The sequence below is a fragment of the Pararge aegeria genome, chromosome 17 (assembly GCF_905163445.1).
Source record: "Pararge aegeria chromosome 17, ilParAegt1.1, whole genome shotgun sequence".
In the NCBI taxonomy this organism is placed as follows: Eukaryota; Metazoa; Arthropoda; class Insecta; order Lepidoptera; family Nymphalidae; genus Pararge; species Pararge aegeria.
In genome coordinates this window covers 16,376,924-16,390,676 of record NC_053196.1, presented here as the reverse complement: position 1 = coordinate 16,390,676, position 13,753 = coordinate 16,376,924, and the positions used below count along the sequence as shown (strand labels likewise).

The 13,753-nt window shown below is 38.2% G+C and overlaps 1 protein-coding gene across 1 annotated transcript in view; it reads right to left on the bottom strand.

Annotated features, from left to right (window-relative positions):
- The window catches only part of LOC120630808 (golgin subfamily A member 4-like), an 88,823-nt gene that overhangs the window by 44,232 nt on the left and 30,838 nt on the right, over positions 1-13,753 (bottom strand). The window contains exons 9-10 of the mRNA XM_039900099.1: positions 2,163-2,266; positions 1,290-1,421 (exon numbers count right to left, since the gene is read on the bottom strand). Coding sequence (XP_039756033.1) covers positions 1,290-1,421; positions 2,163-2,266 — 236 coding nt within the window. The remainder of the gene's footprint in view (positions 1-1,289; positions 1,422-2,162; positions 2,267-13,753) is intronic.

The following is a 13,753-nucleotide window of genomic DNA, read 5'->3' as shown; positions in this document are numbered from 1 at the left end:
ATCTACCATGAGTGAATTCCTGCTTGAATGGTTTTATTTGGATAATATAAAAATAATGCGGATAAGTAAGATGAAGTCACCGAAATCTCATTTGTTAAATATGCAGTTTAGGAGTTACGCTAGTCAAAATTATAAACAATTTGCTTTGTCGTGATAAGATAATAGAAATGGAAACAGCTAACAACGAATGTTGTTAATTTCTGGTGACCAATAATGTAGTATGAAAAGTATTCTACCTAGCAAAAATTTTACTCTTCACCTTTTCAACAAAATTATGCCAAAAAACAAGTTGATAAGTTACTGAGTTAGGGCGTTCAGTCGGACAAATAAACAAGTAAACAAACACACTTACGCTTTATTATATTAGTAAGGATTATACATAAGTGTATAAGGATATATATTAGTAAGGATTATACATATGGTAAACGCAGCGTAGGTCGGCCCCCAACGAGGTGGACAGATGACATCAGGCGGGTCGCTGGGAGCCGCTGGAGGCAAGCGGCCCAGGACCGTGTATTGTGGAACTTCCTACAAAGGACCTATGTCCAGCAGTGGACGTCGATTGGTTGACATGATGATGATGATGATGATACATAAGGGTCTTTGAAAACCGTTTTTGAGAACTTATTTACGTCTAACAATAGTTACAGCCTCGAGGCGATGGACATGTCGCTAGTGTAGAGTGCGTCTCAAACTTAGCGAATCGCACCAAATTATTAATTTAACTAGACGTTGGCGGTTCGCCAAGGCGTGTGCATCTTGAATGCATCCTATAATGCGAGGGTTTCCTAGAAACGAGCGACGGGTATATCAAGCTAAATAACGCATTTGTATCTCAATAAATCCGTGTCTCTCAGTTTGCGTTTGGACTGAAAACAAAGCAAGCTGTTATATACCACTTGTCTATACAACGAACGCTCGACATTTCTCAGCTACTACCGGCTGGTAATTAAGGTTTTGTATAAGAAATTGCTACGTTTTATTTTAGCGCCATATTTTTTCGTTATGCTCTATCTATCTTATGGTAGGGTCCGTTTCCGCGGATGCATTTCGACCCTCATGATCTCTTGTACTCGCACCGTCCTGAAATCCCCCTTACCATAAATAGCTTCAATTGTAAGCTGTGGGCCAATATAAATCTCTCAGCTTAATCTAAATCACTCAGCGGCACGTCTCTGTCAGCTAGCCACAGCCGAAGCATCCCACCAGACCAGGCTCTGCGGGTATCCATCCTGGGACCTACAACTTGCAAGCACTGCGAGGAGCACAGAGGCGGTGTGAGCACTCACCGGTCGGCCAGCAGCGGGCCCAGCAGGTGCGCCAGCACGGTGCGGTTGAGCTCGTCCTCCGCGCTCGCGCAGTACGCCAGCAGCTGCGCCACCGCGCGCTGCAGCGCCGCCGCCACGCGCCTCAGCCCGTCCCTGAAACACCGCCACCTCGCGTGAGCGCACTTTGTGACCGAGCGCCTCCGGGGAAGTGCCGTCGCCACGCTCGTCTCTGCCGCCAAGCGGCACCGCTGCAACACATTACCCATCCACTACAGACGCATAGGTATGGTCCACCACGCTGGCCTAGTTCTGATAAGACTTCACACGCCCTATGGGCCTCATAAGAAGCTCACTCAGCGAGCGATGGAAAGAGCTATGTTAGGAGTATCTCTACGTGATCAAATCAGAAATGAGGAGATCCGTAGAAGAACTTAAGTTACCGACATAGCAAAGCTTAAGTGGCAGTAGGCGGGGCACATAGCTCGGAGAACCGATGGACGTTGAGGTCCCAAGGTGTTGGAATGGCAACCCCGCACCGGTAAATGCAGCGTTGGTGGTCATTGTGGCGGCGGCGTAAACCCTGCAGTTTTTATTTAATTATAATTTACGGACCAAACAGCGCACCTTATGGTAAGTGGCACACAGAGCATGCAAGGAGCACGTCCTGCAATAAGCCACTCTGTGTCCATAAATTTTTGGCGTAGGTGTTAAGCTAAATGTGCCTGTAATCACACCGTCAACCACGCCCTTCAGACCGGAACACAGAGTTACAACAATGCTGCTTAGCGGGAAAATAAACATTCTTTGAGGACATACGCTGAAGTGGGCTAGTAATGAGATGATAGATGATAATGACAGCTATACACAAAAGTTAGAAAGCTGTAAACAAATTACCTCTCCTTAGTGACCTCCTCGAGCTGTCGGTTTTGGTCGAAACTGTTGTTCCGCCTCTGGCGCCATTTATCCGCGTCGCCTGCCGCCTCGTCGCGGATACTCAACTGTCGACAAGCAAATGAGTTGTTTATACATTATTTATGAAACAGCAATAGACTAGTGGTAAGGCCTCCTTTTCGGGGACTCGATACCCGACACGCACCTCTATCTTTTCGGCGTCATGTTCATTGCCTAAGAGGCTATATCAGCTCTCAAATCAACGTTGATAGTAGATTATCAACGAATTCTCAGTAGACTGGGAATTTCAGCTTCATTAACGGTGATGATAAGGTTCCTGAGGTAACTTTTGTCCAACTTTCAAAAATAAAGTAAGTATAAAGTTTTTCACTGCACTTTAGGTGCACAAGCGACAGTACTGTTTCCCACTATTGCAGCAATGTACGCATCAAAAGTGCCATCTATGGGCCTGCTTAAATAAAGTTTTTTTTTACTTTGACTTTGAATTTACAACTAGATAGAACTCTTTTGATGCCATACAATTTGTAGTTAACTTACACGCGATCGAATAAGTAAACATAGGTAGAATATAATATCATAAAAATACATCCTTGCCAAAGAAGACGAGGAGAAGCAGATACCCACGACTAACTCACTCTGAGTATTTTAACTAGTGTTGCCCAAATGCAAGAACAAGACGAGACTTAGCCAGTCTTGGTCTTGGTCTTGCGCCAATACACCTGGTCTTGGTCTTGGTCTTGGTCTTGCGCTCGCAGTCTTGGTCTTGGTCTTGGTCTTGCAGCAAGAGTCTTGCAAGTCTTGCAATTACCTATTAGTCTATTACTATTTATTAAAGTTTACTTTAAATCTTAGAAAAACGTATTAGAATTGGAACATTGTGAGCTTGAATTAACATAGCCATAGTAAAGATCAAGCAGATTAATAAATAACTGAAGATTTGATAAGAAATTCGAAAAATCAACTGACCTATATGTCGTTTTCCATGGAAGTAACTGTTTCTTAATAAACATTTATGATTTATAAGCTTACATTTGCTAAAACATGTAAAAAAACAAATTAATTACAATAACTTGACTGTATTTTAAAGAACAATACTTATCTGTCTAGAAAGAGATTGAACCCTCAACTTATAAGAAATTTAATAAAAGAGTTTTACGATTTATCATTTATTTGAATAAAAAATAAAATACAACACAAATCAACAGCTTTATCATTAGGTTATGATACTTTATATCAATTCTTTTGACCAAGAATTAATACAAAGTAACCATCTGGCTGACTCATCACTTAACCTATTTCTATGTTTTCTAATTACTAATGATGCTTTAGAAAATAACCTCTCAGCAGGTACTGAAGTTGCAGGTATTGAGAGAAAATCACGGGCCATTTTCGATAAAATCGGATACTCTGTCTCATGCGTCCTCCACCAATCTAAAATCACCAATCTGAAACTTATTTATTCTTTGGAACACCTGTAGGTACTCTTAAAATTCGAAATTATTTTGCATGAATAGTGTCAAATGTTATGATTTCGGCGCGGCGGCAACGATTGTTTTAGATTTCAAAAGAAGCCGCCGGCGCGTGTATCATAACCATGTACTTCCGAAAAGCGGCAAATTTCTTTGAGAAGTAAGTACAAAACCTTTGATGCCGCATTATCAAAGTGCCGATGGTTAAAACATAACTATGCATGCACTCAGTTTGATTTTAATAGATATTTTTTTATTCGCTATGTTTATGGTATTAGTCGTAATGCGCATAGGTCCAGTTTTTCATATTCTTTGATATAGTTTTTTGCGTCTCATAGAATTCCTAAGCGTACCTACCTACCTATACACCGAACTGTTACACCTAACTACTCCGTGAAATAGCGCTAAGTCCTAGCTGCAAGACGCAAGAGTCTTGCAGGCTATGTCTTGTTCTTGCTCAAGTCTTGCACGGTCAGTCTTGGTCTTGGTCTTGCTAAAAATACGCGGTCTTGTTCTTGGTCTTGGTCTTGCAAAAACGCAAGAACAAGACCAAGACTGCAAGACCAAGACTGAATTTGGGCAACACTAATTTTAACTATAAGAGATAACTTAAAACTAAGTAGGTGGGTACTTAGTCAGATTAATTTATTCTCTTAATTTTATTAGGTTTGTTATTTAATGCCATCTTCAAGAAGCTTTTATAACAAATTAAATAATAATAGTAAAAAAAATGTATGAAACGTACCAAAAATTTTCTCAGCATAACCATGTTGTGACAGTTACATTTTGAATGCAACGGTTTACACATGGATGTTTTCACAAACACTCATTTCACTTCACTAGTGTTTCTTTACTATTCATAAAGAATCGTCTCAGTTAATTTGCGAACACTAAGTAATCACTGAGTATTTCGGGAAGGAAGAAATTATGACCAAGTGGTGAAAATAAAATGAATGCAAAATGAAAAATCTGTATTGAATAGGTTCTATTAAGGTCTTTGTTTTAAACTCTGATTTTGAACTAAGACCTAATGGTCTTAGTTCAAAATCAGAGTTTATATATTATGGTTATGCTATGTATTAACTTTTCTATGTGCGTTTTTAGCAATTCAATTATCACTTGGTTCAACAGTGAAGAAAAACATCGTGAGGAAGGAACCTGCATGCTTGAGAGTTCTCGATAAATTTCTCAAAGGCGCGTGGAGTCCACCAATCCGCACTGGGCAAACGTGGCGGACTACGGCATTAATCCCTTCTCATGGTGTGAGGAGACCCATGCACTGTATTGGGCGTCTAATGGGTTGATATGATGATGATGATGAAGAAACATACTTTCCTTACTACCGACACGAGGTAGGTTTATAGAGTATTCCTTAACCGGTACTTAAGTAACTTAGTAATCTATTTAACGGAAACGTTAAATTAGAAATCAAGGGCTAAATATTAGTCAAGGAATAAATAAAACCAATGCCGTTTAACTATAGTATTTAAATAATAATAATTAGATATTAATGCCTTCGTATGGAAGCTTTAAATAGCATTAGCTGAAAGTTAAGTGCTACAAACGAAATTCAAGAGCAGTTAATTCAATATGATTAAATTTTTTTTTTTTCCGTCATCTAATAATATTCACCTTATCTTAATATATATGCGTTTATTATTTTTTATATTTATTTCATATTTATTTGTGTAATTTTTGTTTATATATTCGTATTTGAATGTAGGTTTATATCTATCATTTAAATCCCTACTAATAAACGTATGAAAGCGGTTGCACAGTAACATTATCTTTTATCTTCTTTCTAATGTCAAATTACAGATAAGAAATAGAATAGAGAGAAACATTGTTTTTTTTAGTTATAATTGACGGATAAAGGGGATGGTAATGATGGTAAGTGAAAATTCATGAACCAAACCAAATGGAATACACCAATGCTGCTTGGCGGAAGAAATAAGCATAGCGGTTTTAGTAAGCGTACGAGCTCTGGCACAAAAAACTTCACTACTTAATATAATTTGTTTAACTAATCACCAGTTAAACTATGTTTTAAAGTAACGCCATAGTACGTACAGGCTGAAGTCAAACAACAAACAAGGCAAAACCGCAATAAACGCAGGAAAATTTTATTACATTATTTAAATAAACACTGATAGGTGTAACTTCCTCAACAGGTACATACACATAGTATTAAAGAGGTATTTTTATTTAATATATTATTACATATTTTAAATGTCACTGGTCTAAAAGACTCTTATGTATCCACACGTAGGAAAAAAATTTTTCTTCATTAAAAATCGGCTAAAGAAAAACATGAAATCCGTACGTTACGCGCATAAAACTTTTTAAGACTTTCGCGGTAAAAGTAAAATCGAAACTTCTCTTATCCGTCCGTCAGAACAGCAGGAAACCATGCCGTCTGTACGTAAACAAGTAACAAAATAAACCCAGCTGCGCACTGAAATAATGCCGGAGAAAAAACCAAAACCATGTGTGGCCCATCCCATGTACATTTAGATCCGTGCCAATCGTATTGTTGTCTCGAGTTATTTTAATATCTATCCCCTTTGTATTGGAGTTAAGATTACTTGAGCAATTTTCGCAAGATTAAAATTTAGGTCGGCATACACTTTCAGTGTTAAAAGACCTTGTTTGTGGATTTGTTGCAGTTGTTACCCGTTGTTTTGCTTTCGAAGGAAATCAATAAAAGATTACTTACTATAATATGCAAAGGTTTTTTAGTTTTTTTTGTCCTTCTTTCGACCTGATTTTTGCCTTAGAGTTAGTTGAAAGGACAGGTACATCGAATTTTTATCCCAGGAAAACAAGCGGTTCTAACGGGATTTTAAGCAATTAAATCGCACATGCTTTAAAGGCGAAGATTGAGTATACGCTTTTATAATATGATTCCTAAGGTGATTTTGGACCTACCAATGCACAAGTTTAAAGAATTTGTTAAAACACATTTATTACAGCGAGGTTACTATACAATTGATGAATTTTTTAATGACAAGGTTGCTTGGAAGCATCCGGCTCCGCTTTCAGCTCTCACAAGATAGAAAAATTAATGTTAAAATGCAAAATGTAAATAGTTGATGTTGGAAAAGAGCAACTGCTGAGTTTCTTGCCGGATTCTTCTCGGTAGAATCTGCCTTCCGAACCGGTGGTAGAATCACTACAAACAGACAGACTTGACGTTTCAAAAGTGCTTATATTAGGCCTACTTGAAATAAATGAATTTTGAAGGAAAATCTTGTGGAAACCTGCATGCCTGAGAGTTCTCCATAAAGTTTTCAAAAGGAGTCTGAACTGTCTACACTTCACAACGTCACGTCCACGTGGTGGACTACGGCCTAAAGTTTTCCTATTCCGACCCGTTCCGACCCATTTCCCAGTACTTGGTATATAATGATAAGTAAGATCACGTATGAATTAAGATAGATCTTGGGGTCTCATGATACCCCTCCCGCTCGATCGACAGACGAAATTGCTATTAGATGTGATTGTCGCAGGTATTTTAATTCTTCTACTATGAGTTAGCACTGGTCTGTAATCTGACACGGTACATGATGAGAAATCTAAGATGCTAGCGGGCTAACCTCTTAGGGGTATGGCAGCTTTGTTATATCCATACCCCTACTTGGTTACGACGTTACGCGGAACATCTTTATAGGGGTTCAGTAGTAATTGTAATAATAAAACAACGCTACCGAATTGCTTTAACAGCGGATGCTCATTAAATGTTTCATAATAAACTACTATAAACAACAGGTCTAATTGTATACGATTTTTTCATAAGACACAATAAAGATTTATTAATTAAAGATTTATTAGATTTTTTACAATTACTTAACCTTTCCGGAAAGTTCCATTTAATTCGAATTTTGAACAGTTTCAGTCTTCTAGACTGTCAATCGATTGGTCGCAACCTGTAGGAAAACCTTAACGCTGTTAACTGGACGGCGCAGTTTGAGTTTAAACATAAATATCAGGAATGCAATACAAATAATTCCAGTCATTATAGTCATTACCACATTAGAATTAAGGGATGTTTTTGAATAAATAGTGACAATAACGAAGGGGACGGTTGAGCGATGATGAATATACCACAGATCCTGTATGGGCATAAGATAAACAGATGTAAAAGTTTGTAAAGAAACAGTAAGGTATTATTATAGTAACGTTAAGAGTGATGGCACCTGTTACTGAATTTGGTTATTGTGAATAGCATGTATTAGGCAATTTCGTGTCATAGTGCAACGTTACTTAAAATATTTATAGGCGACAAAATATGTAAAGATATTTATATTATCTATATATATAAAAGAGAAAGTGTATGGGTATGTTCCGTATAGGCTCCGAAACGGATGGACCGATTTCAATGAAACTTTCAGGGAATCTCCGGATTGACGTGGCGAGTAATCCTGTAAGTTTGGTGACGATCCGAGCACTTCTATTTTTGAACTGTCAAACTGTCAAATACAGCTTTTATTTACTATGATGATATTCGATTGTTGGGTGTACATGGGTGTAGATAATGATCATCACCCGCTCGAGAAGAGAACAGAAGAGAATGAATACGGAGAGAAATAAATGATTTAATATATTATGAGACTTAAATGTAACGTTGTTGTTTAAATAAAATAAAGCAAAATCTAGCCCGGCGAAGCGGGCTGGGTACGCTAGTTTTGTATATTATTGATGTGAAAACATCTATAGGCAAGGGTAAACTTTATTGTTGGCGTGGCGATACAGGCCGTAGTGACGCATCGCCACGCTATATATGCAAGAAAAGTTGAGTTGTCGCGATATAACATAAATTTTTAAATTTGTAATATATTTTTAATTTTATTTTGTTTTTAATAAAAATGTTATTATCAGTCATTATTTTATGGAACAAATTTTTATTGCTTTTTCTTTTCTTTTATGCATATAACTTATATAAACAATTTCAATGTTTCACATCTGCCAGGCGTCCCATGACGGCTCACACATTTTTTTATAAGTTTAAAGGAGCACGTGGATAAAGTAACTAGATATCATATTTTCTTCTGGCTTGCTTTACAATTGCAACTTTTTGCAGACTGAATCTTTTTATAGCTAGTGGAAACATAGGCTGTGTTTCATTTCAGTAGAAGTAAGTTTTACTACATACTATGTTACTTCCGCCTTGCCGGCTTTTCTCGGTGGAATCTGCCTTCCGTCCCGATAGTAGTCACTACAAACAGACTGACTTGACTGACGGTTAATAGTGCTTGCAAACTGGGCCTACTTGAAATAAATGATAAAACAAAATTTTTTTTGAACAAACAAATAAATAAATCTTTTCTCTATACAACGTTTCACTATATAGCTATATGTATATAAATAATTTAACAAATCCCGCTTCATTTTTACCGGGGATTATTTGTAGGGATTATTTGTAATAAATACTTTAATGATGTAGTACATAACTTTAACATGAGATGTTATAGATAATGAATTTCAAAGGCAAAACTTTGCTCCTTTACGTTATTCATTTATATTTATACCTATTTGCCTGTATTTTTTGAATAGTAGCCTTATGTTGTATTCGTGATACTTTAGCTTTATATTTGATAAAAATACCGTTAAAATAGGTATTATAGTGTCGAAGCATATTGGGTAAGAACAAGCAAACAAGAAAATTTTCCTTTTCATAATATTACCTAGTGGATTAGTGAAAATGGATATAAAATTATTAACAGCACATTTATCTGTTAAAGTATTTAAACCTCGTGTAAAACTGGTGCTTTGCCGGCCTTTCAGTTGGCGGTAACGGCTCGATATGCTATTCAGCGTGGGACCCTCCGCACCAATTCGTAATCAATAAATAGCGGCTGGGGGCTACAGATTTCACTTTATAGGAGCCGGGACGTATCACGGTGAGAGGGGACTTAAGAGAACAAACATTATGGACGTGTATTCGTTTAAATAGTCTGCAAGTCTTTTGGTAATGTTGATTCTACAAGGCTAGTAAAAAAATCCCGATTTACAACCTCCGTGAGGCAGAGGAGAGTGTTGTTGTTTCATTAGACGGAGGTCTGGTCTGGCAGAAAGCTTCGGCCGTTGACTAATTCAATTCCGTTGTCTATTGGTCCGGGCTTATCTTTGGAACGGGTAAATTGATTTTGACTGGACTTGAAAAATGAAGTAGACGGTTACACAGAGCCAATACATTCGTTAACTTTTCATTTTGTAAATCAACCCCTTACGGGTTGACATAGGAATGGAAATTTTGTATGTGGGGGTGAAACCTGGAGTACACATCATATTTTCATTTCCCAAAATTTGAATTTTGTACAGTAAATTCTATTTAATAGTGTTTTATAAAGTGCTTATACAGTACGCCTTCTTGAAATAAATGAATTTTGTATGGCCTCCGAGCAAAAAAGCACACAAAACATACGGTCGGGTTATTATAAGTAGTATGTGTTAAAACCCGCCAGCCCGCTTCAAAACAGCTTTCCTAGGAGAGGGGGGTGGGCTGGGTGCAGCAATAGGACGTTAATATACTGAGGATAATAATGAAAAATATAACAATGAGGATTGTTAAACGATTCAACACAAACTTCCATTGACCCGCCACTGGCAAATCAACGAGCATTCGGTCACTAATATTTTTAGACGCCGCTGCACTAATCATAACACTGCAAACATCTCATGAATAACCGCCACGTCTCGTTTGAACTCAACGGCCACTTATCACGAGTTCCATTCAATTACTCTATCGATGCAACGCAACAATTTGTAAAACGCACTGTTAAAATGAACCTTATATTTTAGTGACACCGCAGTGGTAATTCGCGCGCACGCAATGACGTCATACGCACGTAACGCGTGCGTCCCCATGAACGGTCAACGCGGCACTGAGGAAGTTCTCTTGATTGTTTGTTATGGGATTTCGTCCTCCAGCCTCCTAGACTGCGATGTCCCTGTCCCTTTAAAACGTTTTGTTTGTATAATACATTTATAAAAGTTATTTCCTTTGGGCGATATTACTCATTATGTAAGTTACACTGACAATATCAAGCTGTTTAGTAGATTTTTATAGTTTAGCATAAGACAATTAATTTCTCACTCTATGACACAGGCCCGTGCGTACCTAACGTGATCTCCGAGGTACACGGGCAAAAAACGCCAATTTCCTATCTCTGAGCTGTTACAGAGAAATTAAATTAATTATTGTCCAAGTGTAGTAGAGCTTTTTGTGCCAGAGCTTTTCCGAGGAAGTACACAGACTAGAAAACAGCATTGTAGCAGCAATACTGTGTTCTAGTCTGCGTACTAACTGAAACTGTGTACTGTAACTGTGTACTGTAACTGTGTACTGTGTGTGTGTAAGAAGGGTGTGGTTGCCGGTGTAATAACATGCATATGAGGCTTAACTAATAAGCTTTAAGTTGATGGCCACGTGCATGCTCCGCGAAGTGTTGCTCTTTTTATAAGCGATGGCTTCACACTTACCATCAGGTAAGCCATCTACAAACCATTAAAAAGTCAACTCAGAAATCTAAGCAAGGACTCCATCGAGCTTGCCAAAAATAAAACCAATACGGCAGTAAAAATTATACGAAAACAAGAATATCTACAATTAGTAGTCTTTTTACACGCTAATATTAGCTTCACCTGTATGTTTGTATGTATGTTTATAACCTACTCCTTTACTAAAAGGTAGAAATTATTTTGGTTTTTATGCCAAGCGTATTTTAACTTATTATATTAGTAACAATGATAATAAGAACATCGTAGGGAAAAATATAAGGACATTTCATATATCTTTTAGGTACATTGGACTATTGCTCATTTTTTATTGTAAGTTGAGAAGGCGTTTGAGATCATCACCCCCGTTATGGTTACACGGTCGTTCTTGACATCTGTTTGTAACATGAACAAACACTATCCTTAACAACATTAACAAATAATAAATAAGGGCTCGCCTTATAACTAATAATAAATAGGTACTCTTACGTCGTATGAGAAACGAGGAGACCCGTAGAAGAACTAGAATTACCAGTCGAGTCGCGATGTTGTCGGATTACATAGCTCGAGGAATCGATGGACGTGGAGGTCCCAAGGTGCTAGAATGGCGGAACGAGTCGTTGGGAGCCGCGCAAGCGGCCCAGGATGATTTTTGAACTCCCTAAGAAAATACCTACGCCCAGCAGTGGAAGTCAATCGGCTGAAGTGATGAAGATGACCCTTAAGCGTCATATGAAAGCTCGGAATTAATTACCGGGCGACAGCGAAACTAAAATTTGAGTATTTATATCAAAGGAATAGAACAAAAACAAAAAGAATTTTGACATCTTCGACCAATGTGTGTTGTTGAGTACAATTCGCCCCCATCGGAAAGAATGATCAAGGGTTTAGGGTTTACTCGCCTTGCGCCTCGCCTTGCCTTGCCTTGTTTTGGACTCATAGGGGTCGAGGTGATATTTCCTCACTCCAGAAAAAATTACCTCCGAACCAAATATTTTTTACTTCCACCACTGGGCCACCGTGGTCGACTACGGCCTTAACCCCTTCTCATTGGGAGGAGATGATGATGATGAAATACTTTGGTCCGTCGATTTACACCTAAGAATCTTCTTACTCCAAGACTGATAATTCAATCTGCTATCAGAAAGTTTTCGATTAATTTGATTATTATTGATTTTGGTCGTTCGGTATTGTCGGTCTGTCAGTCAAACACGATTCTGTTTTATTGGTATGAGTCTTCAACTCTTTGTTCTTAGTTTCTGGGAAATATTCGCTGAACCAAAACTGAAACATCCGGGCGCGATAAAAAGACTAAAGAAAGATTTACAGGGAAGCGGGACTCGATTCACGCACGCCTGTGGCCCGTCGGGCTTGCAGATCCACGCGTCGCGTCGCCCCCTTCATTTGAAGGGGATGATATACCTTGTTTTGAAACAAGCAATAGTTTTTGAGGTAAGAGAGTTTTGTAACTCTAAAATGTACGTAAATAATCAAAATTCATTTATTTCAAGTTGGCTTATTATCAGCACTTTTGAAACGGCAAGTCTGTCTGTGTATAGTGATGGTGAGCTGTGGTGCTGTTCCACGGGACACAGTGTACTGCTTATAAGTCTTCAGCCTTGTTCGATAAAGATCCGTAACGTTAAGGTTCTTTTTACAGATCTGTACTAGGTACTGTACCTAGTACAGATAGTAAAGTTAGCGATGCAACTTCTTTCAACATATTTCAATAAACGAATAGCTGTTCGCAAATGATATATCTGCTCTCGGAGTATCAATCCAACACTATTTGTAACCTTTAATCACGCAAACATTGTCAATCGCAAATGACCGCCCCGGGAAACTCCAGTTTCATTTTAACCTTCATCCATTGAAATTCCTTTTCACAAACGACTGCAAATAATGTATGGCTTTAGGAGTTTGAAAGGAAATTTGACATCTTTCAGTCCCAAATTCGAAAACGTTGAAAGAAGAGTCGGTTTCGTTTTGTTAGTTGAACCGAACAACAATTATTTAACACCGTTTTTGATGGACGCTGCACTTTAAGTTTCTGTGAGCTCATTTTCATTCAAGTTCAAGTGAAGGGCTTAGCATCAACGCCCCGCGTCTGCGGCGTCTAATTATAACATCCTGTCTCTGCCCTCCTGAATCAACGATTCGCCACGACTTCGGCTACACGGTTAATTAGTCGACAGGACTCGGGAAGTGTGGCCCTTTTAATTAGTTTTGATCTTTTAAAAAGGTGGTCCTTTCTAATGTTATAAGTGCGAAAGCTTGTTTGCTTTGTCATTTCTTCACTAAGTTACCAATAAACTGGATCTTTGGCAAAGATTTAGTTGAAAGGACGAAGGGTTACATAGGCTAATATGAAAATTAAGCTCAGGAGACGTTGACTTTACTATGATTATTCATTGTAAAGTCAACATCTCCTGAGGATGCTCCGGTATCGGAGCGAAACGTGCGTGGATGCGATGCGGGTACATTGCCGAAGATCTGTTTCGTGTCTCCACGGACGACATAAGGATTAAAGAAATTATAAATTACACCATACAGATTCTCCTGCTTTTCAGGGAGTGTAGCAGTGTTTTAATTTTCATAATATATTAT